The sequence below is a fragment of the Colius striatus genome, chromosome Z, assembly GCF_028858725.1.
Source record: "Colius striatus isolate bColStr4 chromosome Z, bColStr4.1.hap1, whole genome shotgun sequence".
Classification (NCBI taxonomy): Eukaryota; Metazoa; Chordata; class Aves; order Coliiformes; family Coliidae; genus Colius; species Colius striatus.
Window position 1 is genome coordinate 46,814,937 of NC_084790.1, and position 14,175 is coordinate 46,829,111.

The 14,175-nt window shown below is 38.6% G+C and overlaps 2 protein-coding genes across 9 annotated transcripts in view; both read left to right on the forward strand.

Annotated features, from left to right (window-relative positions):
• Positions 1–309: 309 nt before the first annotated feature.
• Positions 310–3,520, forward strand: SHLD3 (shieldin complex subunit 3). 5 transcript variants are annotated; one of them, XM_062018084.1, is made up of 2 exons: positions 310–399; positions 2,411–3,520. In XM_062018084.1, the coding sequence occupies exon 2, from the start codon at positions 2,437–2,439 to the stop codon at positions 3,184–3,186; it is 750 nt and encodes a 249-aa protein (XP_061874068.1). In that variant the 5' UTR covers positions 310–399; positions 2,411–2,436; the 3' UTR covers positions 3,187–3,520. The 5 variants fall into 5 exon arrangements, with proteins under 5 accessions (XP_061874068.1, XP_061874069.1, XP_061874066.1 ...); XM_062018085.1 differs by having other exon boundaries at positions 317–399; positions 2,416–3,520; XM_062018082.1 differs by having other exon boundaries at positions 323–399; positions 2,302–3,520.
• Positions 315–14,175, forward strand: part of TRAPPC13 (trafficking protein particle complex subunit 13) — a 28,508-nt gene continuing 14,647 nt past the window's right edge. For all 4 annotated transcript variants that reach the window (XM_062018074.1, XM_062018075.1, XM_062018076.1 and 1 more), the window contains exons 1-6: positions 315–399; positions 8,153–8,221; positions 9,086–9,185; positions 9,772–9,856; positions 10,534–10,661; positions 10,801–10,873. In XM_062018074.1, the coding sequence (XP_061874058.1) occupies positions 354–399; positions 8,153–8,221; positions 9,086–9,185; positions 9,772–9,856; positions 10,534–10,661; positions 10,801–10,873 (501 nt within the window). In that variant the 5' untranslated portion in view covers positions 315–353. The remainder of the gene's footprint in view (positions 400–8,152; positions 8,222–9,085; positions 9,186–9,771; positions 9,857–10,533; positions 10,662–10,800; positions 10,874–14,175) is intronic.

Below are 14,175 nucleotides of genomic sequence, written 5' to 3' on the forward strand. Positions count from 1 at the left end.
CAGGCGGCGTTCCGGCGAGAGCACGCGCACGCATTTGCCAAGCCTCCCGCCCCCGCGAGGCCTCAGCGCCCGCCTCCGGTGGCTCAGACCGGAGAACTACGGTTCCCATCGTGCTGTATTGCTGTTCCCGTGGGACGGCGGAGCGCTGCGTCGCCGTGCTGGCGAAATAGTGCTGCCGGCCGCGCGAGGGCCGTGCCGTGCCGTGCCGGTGAAGAGTTGGATCCTGGGACAGCTGTTTCCGGGGTCGGCGGTATCTGTCGCGGCCGAGGTTTGCGACCAGCTTCATCCCGTCTCTCCCGCCACCATCAGCGTTTCGGCTCGTCCGCCCTCCCGTAGGGGTAAAGGCTGGCGCCATGGACGTCAACCAGCCCAAGCAGGAGCACTTGCTGGCCCTAAAAGGTACCGATAGCGCGGCCTGCCTGGCCCGGCGATGCCCCACCGGGCAGCCGCACTTCCGCCGGCCCTGTCCTAGGGCCGACCCTACGCCGAGGGGCGAGGCGGGGCGCCGCGGCCTGCGGGGAGCTTGCGGTGACGGGGCCTCCGATCTGCGAAGCGATCGTGAAATGCTGCGTCCGTTCCAGATGCGAGGCTCTTTCTTTTTCTTGTTAGAGGAAGGTTGGGTAGGGAGCGGCGCAAGGTGCCTGGGAGCAAAAGGTGGCGGGGGGCCCGACCTGTTGTAACTGACAGAGGGCCCTGCGCAGGGGTGCGCGCCGTGCTCGATTAATGTACGTTTTGGTTTTTTTCTTTTTAAATTCATTTACTGTTGCCTGCTGCCTGTTTTGTTTGGTTGGGTTTTTTTACCCCTTCAGCGGTCTTTGCATCTTTAGCACCTTTAATGCAAAGCGACTGGTCTTGCATCCTTAATGGAAGAATCACTAACAGTGAAAATAAAAATGCATGTGTCTGGCATACCTCGCAGAATTAATACAGAAAACGAAAAGCTTTGTAAAGGGTTTGATCATTTCTTCTGTCAGGTGGACACCAGTAAGTCAGTAATTGAAACACTGACAAGCTTGATTCTGTTTACACATGACTTCAGTCAACACACATAACATTTACTTTCTTTTTTTCTAACATTGCTAGTTAAGTAGCAGTAGTAAGTAGCTGATTAAAATGTTAATTATGCAAGCATTCTAAACGCATCGATTGCTCAGATCAATGAAGTAGTGCAGGTGTGTAGATGATTGCAGAGCCCATCTTTTGCCCATCTATTAGTTTTACAACACTCCTGGAGAGATTTAGATGGTGTCTGCATATTACAGTAAAACGTTAACGGTAATTCAAAGATCAACAAGCCCCTTTTCATTTGTGGATGTACAAAATAAAGCGAATTACCTGAGAACATGAAATGTCGTGACCTGACATTACAAATGGTTTTGATAGTAGTTAATTCAAAACAAAAACTTTCATGATGGATCATTTTGCTTTGGTAAGAAAGCAGTATAATCCTTGGACTTGCATTGAATTTGATGCAGTGTCCAAGCTGTAGGTTTTGCAAAATTAGTGAGAAAGGTTTCAGTATTTCTTTGTATTGTGACTATTCTAAACAAAAATCAGGGTAGTATAATGATAAAGCAATCATATTTTTATTGATTTTAATATAATTGTATTTTAGTGATTTCTAGCAGGGAACCTGAAATGATTGCACACTTGTTTGGTGGGAAAAACAGGGGAGCAAGACAGTGCTTTGTTAGTCTTTAAGGACTTAATGAGTCTTTTAGTTATTCTGAAAGTCAAAGAAATTAAGGAATTATCACGTCCTTAAGTTTAAGGACTAAAAGAATGGTTGAACTTAAAAGCCCTGAAACTAAAATGTGTAGTTTTGATATGAAGTGGAAGGATGCAACTTTAATTTGCCTATAGTATTTCCCTTCTAACATGTAACATAAAACTCCTTCTTGAAATAGTACTGACTGATTTAGCAGTTTTTAGTCACTTGTGTTTTCCAGTTGCTTTAAGCTTCCTGACTTAAAATGTTGGCGTGTAGGAGGCAAAAACTTAAAAAAAATTAAAATACATTGGTAAGTTTGAGAAAATAAGGAGTAGTAGTTTTATGCCTTTTAGTATGCATCACAACAATATATCAAGAATAAACTGTGTGCATATTTACAATGCTTAGTGGACTGAAGTTACACTGGTAATGACAGAATACGATTGCTAATGTTCAGCCTGGATAACATGGAATATTCTGATTCATGTCTTGCTTATTTTTACTACATGTTGCATTTTTTTTTAATATCCTAGCAATGTTTTCTCTTAATCTAGTAGTATCTTATTTTTTTAATAATACTTCTGCTTTAGGTCCTGTTTTCCACTGATCTTTGCAGCACGGGGCAAGGAAATTCTTGTAAATAAGATGTTTCAGTCTAGATTTGAAAACCCTAATCAAGAGATTGTTCATTTTCTTAAGAATAGCTGGATTCCTACAGTACAAGCATGGAAGTGGTCTTGCATTATCGACCACATCAGACCAATCTAACAGAAGTGCAGAAATTTGCAGAAGCCGCAGTGAAGGAGTTTCCTATTCGTCAGTTACCAAGATTTACACCCTGGTTTCCAAATAATTTACACAGACTTCCCCTCAAACCAAAAAAGCAGCCACCTGTTATTTCTTGTGAGGAAACAGAAGAATTGAAACAACTTTCTGCACCTTCAGGATATGTTACAGGATCTCCTGACTATGACTGTACAAAAAGTCTCCTTGAGTTTCAGTCTAACATGAAACAAGGGCAGACTTTAATCCAAGCACAAACTGCTTACAGACCAACTGACTCGGAGAATCAAGGGAAACCACCACCTAATGGAAGACAGACATTGAAAAGATCTTGGAGTGTCTCTCTCCCTAGCCCTAAGCTTAAAGACAAGATTATTCCTTTATCTCAAGAACTGCAAAACAGTTTGGCAAGACTAAAACTACATGCATTTTATAGAGCAAAATGGACAATTGAGCAGTCTGTTTGTAATAATCAGAATTTGGAGGACATCTGGGTAAAACTGAATAGACTCATCCAGCAGAATGAACTGCCTTCTTGCAATGCTACTATCCAAAGATCTGTGGGACAGATATGGATCTTCTGTGATATATTATACTGTGAATATGTTAGAAATATTCTTAGGGAAAAGCTAAGCCTTACTGATAAAATGGATTTGCTTGTACATAGATTTGGAATTATATTTAGTTTATAATTGTAAGACAGAATTTCATAATAAAATTACTGTCTGAAGTACTAGAGTTTTTAAGCAACACGGAACGTACAGTCTTTAGAACAAATGAAGTAACAATTAGAAAACTACTTAATTGTACTTTGCCAGATGTTTTTTAACTCTTAGTAATATATTTCTAGTTTTGTTTTACTAGGGGACATGTGAGTGGTTTTCTTAAGATTAATATGTTTCTGTTTGGCGTAGTATTGCATTTTGTAGGTTTTTTCCTACCTTGATGCTTTAAAGGAAAAAAAAAGTCCAATCTATTATGGCACGCTGTGTCTGATAATAAAATTTATGCTTCCAATCAAGCAAAGTACATCTTCTCTGTGTTTCTTTAGAAGAAGGAAAAATATTTTTAAGTGAATTGTTAATAATCTCTGTAAGGATCTGGTTTTTTGCCTTTTTTTTTTTTTTTTACTTTCAAGATCTAATTATTTCCTGAAAGTAGTGTGAAGAGGTTTTTTTAACAAAGGCATTACCCTGACATGAAATACCGACTTATAGTGTATACACACAATAGACAGTCCTTGTAACATTATCCATATTTTCCCATAAATACTAATGAAATTTTCGGTGGAAGCTGTGTGCCAAAAAGTAGTAAACGACTTAGCATCTGCTGGGTGATGACTTTGATAATAAGTTTTGTCTCTAATTGCATTGGGGAACAAGAAAGCAGTCACTTCCAGCTCTACAGGTTAGGCCAGTAAGAAATCAGACACCTCTCTGTAGACGTGTTTGTTGTCATTGTGAAAAGTAAAGATCTCTGAGGATTTTATGATACAAGGCTGAGTTCAGCATGACTTTTTGTCACTTGAAAGAGTAAATTGTTTCACAGTCATGCTGTGCTTGTTCAGTGTCTGAAGGGTCAGTGGAGCAGTTAAGCTGGGATCAACTGCAAGAGTATGTAGTTCTCTCCTGCTAACTCCAGATAATTTTGCTGTAGCTGAGGGTCAAGATCTGTGGCATTTGGAAAACGGGGAAAATAAGTGAAAGATATTTGTAGTTGAACGTTAACACACATCAAATAAAAGAGCATGTAAGCATAACAGAGATCTTTCTGTGTAAAAACTAAATGAAATCTCCTTGGATTTTCACTTAAATCTTTTGATTATAACCTTCTCTTGGAATAATTAAATTTTTGTTATAAGCTTTACATGTCTTTTTGTAGTTTAAAATTAAAGATATTACTCGGTTTGGATCACTGATGTGTATTTCTAAAGTCTGAATTTAAGGAGGTCATGTATTGATATTTGGAGTGTTTGTGACATTTAATGTTACTAGTTAGGAAAATTGATCATAAGAATCTGTTTAGAATAATTGAGGATAATTATTAGTTTTAAATCTTGTATCACCAAGTTATTTCACTGAAATTATTTTTCTGAGCTTAGCACTAAGAGTAACAAAGTTTCTTTCTGTGTCAGCATTTTTAAAGATGTAATGTGATAGAGAGCAATGCAATTTATTTAATTTTATATTTTGTGTCTAGGATCTTAGAGAGATAAGAGGTTGCCCTGCAAAGATACAGTATTTTCTGATATTAATTTAATAGTACCACACCTATTAAATATGGTAAACTACATAATCTTAATTTATTTATGTTTTGACATCACTCCATGACCTCTTTATGTATTGTCTTAAACATGAATAAACTTGATAAATAAACTTTGATGAGCAAGGATCTGCTGAGACAACTCAGGCAGAAAGCAGCCATCTATGAGAGGTGGAAACAGGGGCTGGCTTCTTGGGAAGAGTATAGGAACATTGCCAGGGCATGCAGGGGTGCAGCTAGGAAGGCTAGAGCCCTTCTAGGATTAAATTTAGCCAGGGAAGTTAAGGACAGCAATAAGGCATTTTTCAAGTATATCGGCAGCAGAAAGATGATGAGGGGTAATCTGGTCCTGCTGCTGAACACAGAGGGTGCGCTGGTGACCAAGGATGCAGAGAAGGCCGAAGTACTGAATACTGATGGGATGCATCCTAGAGTGCTGAGGGAGCTGGCTGAGGTGATTGCTAAGCTTCTCTCCATCATTTCTGAACAATCATCCAGGACAGACAAAGTGCCTGAAGACTGGAGAAAGGCCAATGTCATGACAGTCTTCAAAAAGGGCAGGAAGGATGACCCAGGAAATTACAGGCCTGTCAGCCTCACCTCCATCCCTGGAAAAGTGATGGAACAACTCATCCTGAATGTTATCACTAAACATATGAAGGATAAGATGGTTATCAGGGGGAGTCAACAGGGATTCACCAAGGAGAAGTCCTGTTTGACCAACCTGATAGCCTTCTATGAGTGCATAACCAGCTGGCTAGATGAGGGGAGAGCAGCAATGTCATCTACCTTGACTTCAGCAAGGCTTTTGACACTGTCTCCCATAACATCCTCATCAGAAAGCTCAGGCAGTGTGGCTTGGATGAGTGCACAGTGAGGTGGATCGAGAGCTGGCTGAATGACAGAGCCCAGAGGGTGGTGATCAATGGCACAGAATCGAGTTGGAGGCCTGTGGCCAGTGGAGTTCCACAAGGATAGATTCTGGGGCCAGGCTTGTTCAACATCTTCATCAATAACCTGGATGAGGGGACCGAGTGTACCCTCAGCAAGTTCCCTGATGACACCAAACTGGGAGGACTGGCGCATTCCCCAGAAGGCTGTGCTGCCATTCAGTGGGATCTCGACCAGCTTGAGAGTTGGGCAGAGAGGAACCTCATGAGGTTCAACAAGGACAAGTGCAGAGTCCTACCTCTGGGAAGGAACTACCCCATGCACTAGTACAGGCTGAGGGTTGACCTGTTGGAGAGCAGCTCTCCAGAGAGTGACCTGGGAGTCCTGATTGATAATAAACTAAGCATGAGCCAGCAATGTGCCCTCGTGACCAGGAAGGCCAATGGCATCCTGGGATGCATCAAGAAGAGTCTGGCCAGCAGGTCAAGGGAGGTTCTTCTCCCACTCTGTTCTGCCCTGGGGAGGCCTCATCTGGAGTCCTGTGTCCAGTTCTGGGCTCCTTAGCTCGAGAGGGACAGGGAACTGCTGGAGAGAGTCCAGCGCAGGGCCACCAAGATGATCAGGGGACTGGAACATCTTTCATAGGAGGAAAGGCTGCAGGAACTGGAGCTGTTTAGTCTAGAGAAGAGGAGACTGAGGGGAGATCTTATTAACATTTATAATTATCTAAAGGGTGAGTGTCAGGAAGTTGGGACATCCCTTTTTTCTATAGTAGCTAGCAACAGGACAAGGGGTAATGGGATGAAACTGGAACACAAAAATTCCACTTAAATATAAGACAAAACTGTTTCACTCTTCAGATGAGGGAACCCTGGCACAGGCTGCCCAGAGGGGTTGCGGAGTCTCCTTCCTTGGAGGTCTTCAAGACCTGCCTGGACATGTTCCTATGTGACCTGGTCTAGGTGACCCTGCTTCTGCAGGGGGGATTGGACTAGATGATCTCTAAAGGTCCCTTCCAACCCCTACCATTCTGTGATTCTGTGATGTGTTAACTGTTCTGTTAGAAACAGTTTCTCTACACAGTTATTGCAGTCTTGGATAGCACAAGCATACAAGTTGAAGTCCTGATGTTCATTTTGAACTGTTCCAGGAATGCTTAGTTCACATACATGTATAATTCTGGTTTTATCTTTTTAATTTTCAGTGTTGAATCTGGTTCTCTATTTACCCCATTTCATGTATTTTGGCACTTTTTATTTACCTTGTGCTTCAAAGCCTTCAGAGGTCATGTTTTTCAGCTTTTCACTGTTATAAAGATTAGACATTATTTTTTTTAATGTCAAAACTGGGATTTGTCTGTGACAATGCTGACTTGTGTAGGTCTGCTGTATAGTACTTTTATGTTGTCCTGAACCAAGAAAGGCCACTACATTCAAATATATGTTTAATAATAGTGAACACTGACCAGACATGTAAGATATACAAAAATACAGTAAAGATAAAAGCACAATACACACGTCGTGCAGGGATATTGATTCACTTCTTGCAGTCAAGAAAAATCCTTTTATATTTTAGTTTTAGTATTCAGAAATTGTATAGATTTATGTTTGTTAAAGTTTGACAAAAAAACAAATTGACAGTTTTGTCACATTCAAATCGACACTTCAGTGTACAAATGCTTTAGTGAGTTTCCCATAAATGCTTTCATGAGAAGCTGTATGCAAGACTAGGACCATTGGTTTATGTGAACAGACAGGAATTCTTTTAAGAAGCAACATCTTAAATCTGTAATACAAGTAATACTGTATGTTGTACTCCTCCGAGTTAAAATAGCCTTTGAAAATACCATTTTCTTGAAGTAGAGTTTTTAAATAGCAAGATCTCGATGTTGTCTTTGTCATTGTCGAAAACATAGGGTTTTTTGTGTGTTTCTGAGGTTTTTGTGAAGGTTTTGCTTGTTTGAGTTTAAAGTTTGTGATTAAAAGAAAAAGCAGTTCTATAAATAATGTGGGCATTTAGACTTGTAACACTATCTTGGATATATTTTGGAGATGAAATTCTTTGCAGCCTGGAGCTTGACTGAAAGGGTCTAAACTAGTCATCATGTCCCATTTTAGAGCAACCAGGATCAAAGGTTAGCCTAGAAGAGCCCGCTACAAGTTGAAATCTGTACACCCCTCCTGAAGTTCACAAAGTACTCAGTGCTGTAACAGGTGTGAGACCTTTACCACTTAAGATTGAAAGCAATAGATGTTAGTGCCCCAGGGGATTAAAGCAAGAGGAAGAAATGGCAATACCAGTGCTCTTGGATCTCAGAGTAGGAGGGAATTTATTATATTTTAAATGTCAGGCGATCCAAGAAGGTGTTACCCTTTTTCAGGCTAAGATTTACAGGTTGTGGGATTTTTTGGTGGAAGGATAGCAAGACAAAAGTATCTTTTTAAAAAAATAAATTTAAAAAATACTTATTTCATTGACCTATGACTTGTTTTCTGATTTTTACAGTGATGAGGCTAACCAAACCTACTTTGTTCACTAATATTCCAGTGACTTGTGAAGAAAGAGATTTGCCAGGTATGTCTTTTCTACTGAGTGATTATTATGTGTGTATTACCAGTCTTAAGCAATGAGAGCATCTGAGACTTAGATGTCAGAGGTGTCTTAGGACCTTCCACTGGCAGTAATCTGAAACACCAATATATTTTCTGTTTGGTAATGACTATAGGAAAATACCAAGGTGCAGCATACAACTTGTAACCTACAACTTTGAAAGCTTGGTGACGATGTTGCAAACACATGACCTCAAAGTCTGAGCAATTGGCACACAAGACAAAAGGCATAGAAGGTCAGAGGCAATATGTGCAGTTGTAGAAGGTTTGGCATTACTGTGCTCTTTGTCTATAGAAAATGCTCAGGTAATTAGAACCAACACTTGAGTGTTCTATGAAAAATGATTTTCGAAGTCACTTCTTTTGAATTGTGTTACACTTGGTATACAGCCATAAATTGTCCCCAGTGACAGCTACAGTCTAGAGGTAAAGTGTAAGGAAGAGGCAAAGGAAAGATTCAAGAGAAGAGGTTTGTTTGGAAATATATAGCAAGCAGGGGAAGAAAGTAAGCAATGTTGAGTACTTCTGTTTTGTAATGTGCCTTCCTCAGACAATATTTCCCTTAAAGTTTAATGTTAGTCTGAGCAGTACCTTTGGGACTGCACCCTTCAGTGTGTATACTGAATGATTTATTGGACATAGCGCCTGAAAGTAAGCTATAATTTCTAGTCAAGTCTGTAGATAAGTGATTCATCCCTAAATAAGTTGCTTGTAAAATAAGTGTGTAAAAAATAAATTACATCTAAATGAGAGATTGTAATAACTTAAATGTAGGCAAAAGTTTATACTTAGCATATATTTAAATACCAACAATTTGATATTTCTACAGGTAATCTGTTCAACCAACTTATGAAAGACGATCCTTCTACTGTAAAGGGAGCAGAAACTTTGATGCTAGGAGAAATGCTGACTTTGCCTCAAAATTTTGGGTGAGGAATTATTGTAACTAATGTGCAAGGTTTAGACTTCATTTAACAATGATGTATTTATCACTTCTCTTTTTGAACATTATTGTTATGCCAGGAGGTGCTCAAATGTTTTAAAAACAGCCTGTGGCTCCTTATAATGTGGCATAATATGTAAACATGTGCTGTTTGATGTTCCTTGTCTATAGTGTAACTGTAATAAGGGATGAAAATTGAAAGAAATTTTGAGTTGCAAATTAATTTCTAACATGATGTACTACTGTAAACTACATCTAATACTAACGGTTTACTACAGTGATTTTTGTGGATACTGAAGCCATCTACTTATTCTTCTCAGATGTTTTGATCAAGAAAATTCTGATTTGTCTTCTCTCTTTTGAAGTTGTTTGTCATAAAGAATGACATTTAGAAGTATAGATGTGAAAATACCAATGTACTTTTAGAATTTGGTCTGGCAAACAAGTGTGTTTGTGCTTGCATGCGTGTGTATATTTCTGATTAAAACTTCAAGGGCTTTCATTAAAGTGTTCTGTATTTTTGAAAATAAATGTTACTAAACATTTTTTAAATGTATTTATTTAAATCACAGAAATATATTTCTGGGAGAGACATTTTCCAGCTACATTAGCGTACACAATGATAGCAGTCAAGTTGTCAAGGACATACTGGTGAAGGTACGTGAAGAAAAATCTACTTACTGGATTTCTAAAAGAATAAAATGTGTTGAGGGTGCTTTTTGACAATATCTTGTATGTTTAGTGCTAATATATAGACTTTAGGAAATATCTGTCACTTTTTCCAATCCAAAAAATATATCTAGAAATTGGAAACAATAAGACATGAAACTACAAATTGTGAGAGAAATCTTTAAAGATTAAAATGAAAAACTAGGATTGTGTCAAACATACTGAAGCTTCTTATGGGGAAGTGGTATAACAAAAATTCCACAGCTAAAAAAAATTGAGTTATATTCTCTTAGTTGCACTTTCATGGAGGTCCTCAAAGCACATCTCTGTAAATAATGAATTGACATGTATTTTGCTTGTTTCCAGTGCAGTAGGGTTTTTTTGGATTTTCTACTGAATAAATAAGAAGTTGAGAGTGGATATTCCATAAATCTTTGTGGAATTCGGTGTAAAAAGTAAATAGAATTTTTATAAACTGTGTGTTAGAGGATTGAACCATTTATTTATTTTTGTATACCCAAGCTAAAGTGTATATATGTCATAATCTTAACATATCTTAGTTATATTAGATACATATTAAAAAATGTAGTACTTTATAAGTTACTTTCCTTGCATCTGTTTCAAGCAGATCAGTTCTAACAAATGCTTTGTTCTGCTGTCCCCAGGCTGATCTGCAGACAAGTTCTCAGCGCTTGAACCTTTCAGCTTCTAGTGCTGCAGTGGCAGAACTTAAACCTGACTGTTGTATTGATGATGTGATCCATCATGAAGTAAAGGAGATAGGAACACACATGTAAAGTGTTTTAAAATTTCCTATGATTAAATGAGCTCAAATCGAACAGCAACACGTGCGTGCCATTCTGTTGCTGCTTTCATACAGGCACAGAATTTAAAGTAATGCTAAATCACTTTTAAAAATTTCTTTCTTTCAGCTTAGTTTGTGCAGTGAGTTACACTACGCAGACAGGAGAGAAGATGTACTTCAGAAAGTTCTTCAAATTTCAGGTATATTGCACAAAGTATTCTACTTTTAATGGGTGAGTGAATCTGGAAAACCCATTTTAGAACATTTGATATTTCAAAAGTGCTTTTACGTGCTGAAAATCTGTTTGACTTTTAAAAAGTAAACCGATAAAAACTGTCATGTGAGACTTCACATGAACTGGTAAACATTACATCTTATTTTTATTAATCTATTGAGAAAGAAAAATCTACCCCTAAAAAGGCCCCTTTTTATTGTAGCCAACTTTATGGTTATTTTTAAGCAGAAAAATTATTTCACTTTCTGACTTCGACACATCTAACTTTTGAGTTTAGATTGTAAAATTCTAATTCTTCTTTTAGTGTGTATAACCTCTTTGAAATTGGGATTTAGGGGGTTATTTCTTAAAGAAGTCTAATATGTTAATATCTGACTAATATCTGGAGAAGTAACTGATTGAATTTAAACCTTTTGCTCCACTACACAAATATCAAGTCTTGAGATGAAATGAGCTAAGGAGAGCAGGAAGTTACTGTTACCTGTGGACTGATTCCCTCAAGAAAGAGTCTATTTTAGCTATTTATTGAATCTTTATTTTTCAGAGAAATTTACTGAGACTTGGATACTTGTGGACTGTTTCCCATAGACTAGAGGATTAGGTGACATGCTTTACTGAGTACGGTTTTAGATGCTCTCATAGAGTGTCTGGCAATACAGGAACAATATATCATCGAGACTTTTATCTTTTGCAAAGTTGTGAGTGATTTCATTTTGCTCTTTTCTAGTATTCTGTCTAGATACTTCAGAAAAAAGCATTTCGGTTTTTAGAAGGCTAAATTGCCATGTGCTACAGCAAAGAACAACCAGGCATTGTTAGTGCTTGTGGGACTTGAAATGGCAGGTTTTGATTAGTTAGAGGTGTTTCCAGAGAGTCCTAGGCAAAAGCATTCCATAACAGTTTTCATGTTGCACTCTTCTCTGAACCCAGAATCTATACAGTGTGTCTTCATCTTTATTTGTTTTCATATTTATTTGGTTTGTTTTGTGCTCCTTGTGAACCTGTTTCACTTTCTCCATTCTTTGTCTGCCAGGAATTCGGTATCTGTCCTCTCTTGACTTTCTCTGATCACTAACACATGCATTTATAGTCTTCCAGTTCCTATCCTCTCTCCCTTGCCTACCCTTGTTCTTGCCAGAGCCTTATTCAGGATATCAATGTGTCTCCTTCAGATTGGATATAAAAACTTAATTGTGCATATTTTTGAGGGTTTCTCTGTCCCTCTTGAGCTGAGGAGCCCAGAACTGGACACAGTACTCCAGATGAGGCCACAGCAGGGCAGAGGAGAGAGGGAAAAGAACCTCCCATGACCTGCTGGCCACACTCTTCCTGATGCATCCCAGGATGCCATTGGCCTTCTTGGCCATGAGGACACATTGCTGGCTCATGGCTAGTTTATTGTCACCCAGGACTCCCACGTCTCTGTCTGCAGAGCTGCTCTCCAACAGGTCAGTCCCCAGCCTGGACTGGTGCATGGGGTTGTTCCTTCCCAGATGCAGGACTCTGCACTTGTCCTTGTTGAACCTCAGAACGTTCCTCTCTGCCCAACTCTCAAGCTGCTCGAAATCCCACTGAATGGCAGCACAGCCTTCTGGGGAATCAGCCAGTCCTCCCAGTTTGGTGTCATCAGGGAACTTGCTGAGGGTACACTCTGTCCCCTCATCCAGGTCATTGATGAAGATGTTGAACAAGACTGGCCCCAGAACCCATCCCTGTGGAACCCCACTGGCCACAGGCCTCCAACTCGATTCTGTGCCATAGTCAGTCAAATTTGAAGCACTTCCTTCAGAGAAGGAAGCCTAAGAGCTTCTGCAAAAGTATATATACACTTTAACACCATTCTATAATGGTGTTCTGTAAAATGTTGATTCATTATGAGAAAAACTCTTCCCTGAGCAATTTTTGTTGTTATTTTTGAAGTTTGATGTGGAGATGCAAGGTAGAAAAACTGAGAACAAACAAAACAAAGTGTTACAAAGAACTGAACAATGGGAGTTGATGGCTGCTAGTGTTCAAGGTGCTACCAGCTATTTTATAATAAAAAACCTTTGGTTGTTTTCTAGGATCTTTTAAGTTGAGCTGGTGTTACAGTTGGTTTTAAACAGCTTCATTTTGAACCACTATATGCAGTGTAATACTGATCAGTAGTGCCTTTTTGTTCCAAAGCCTTCTCTGAGTAATGAACACCGTGTTGCTTACATAGAGAAGGAATTATTCTTTCTAGGGTTTGGTTATGTTTTGTCTTTGAGGGGAAGGTTGTGAATCTTGCAATAATTTTTTGATTCTTACTGAAAAGCCACTTGAAATTTACTGGAATGTTTGGAAATACGTTGATTAGCAGAGACAGAAAGCATTAACATTTGGGTCTATTAATCTGACTGAAGCAAAATATCTGGTGGAAAAAAACAACCATCATACATAAAACTCATTTTAAAAAAAGTCATAACATTTTGACTTTTTTTCTGACTAGAGGATGAGATAGCTGCAATTACTTTAAAGGTTCAAATGTTACTCCTGTTAAAATGCAGAAATCTCTATGAAGATGGCTTTTTAATCTTGAATTATTCAGGGCTAAAAAATGTATTCACAACTTAGAACTTCAACTGCCTTTCAGGATGTGGTATGTTTGTATGTAAGCAAAAGGAAAGTTTCCCTGTGTAAAGGGAAATACATGTCTTCAGCAAGACAATTTAAACTTGGTTCTGTAGAAGTGTAATAGATTATTTATTTCAGTTATGTACATGTAAATCCATTTCATATTCAAATGTGTTAATTATAGCATCTTTATTCACAAAATTCAAGCACTTAAGAACCAACCTGTTGTTATCACTGTGTTTCATCAAATTGTTTTATCTTGCTTATTTAATATCATGCAATTAAAATGATTCATTGTTTCTTTTTGTTTATCATAGCAGTTGCATTTTCAGCAAGGTAGTGAATACTAGTAATGGTTTATTGCTTAAGCTAACAACATGAATAGTTTTCCATTTAATTCAGTTTTAGAGAAGCCCTCGGGCACTTTTGTTTTCTGCAGGACACTGAAGGACTTGTAAATATTATGTAGTTCTTGCTTACTCTTGAAAGCAAGTGCAGACCACTTCAGGATACAAGATGGATGTAATGGTATTTTAAAGACATAGATTCTCAGGTGGAAAAGTATTTGTTTTCAATCTGGGAAAACTGCTTAGTATCAAAGCAGTGAAGTGTGCCATTAAGAAGCAGTGAGCATATACTTTGAACCCTGAGGTTTTAGCTGAGTTGGCTGTA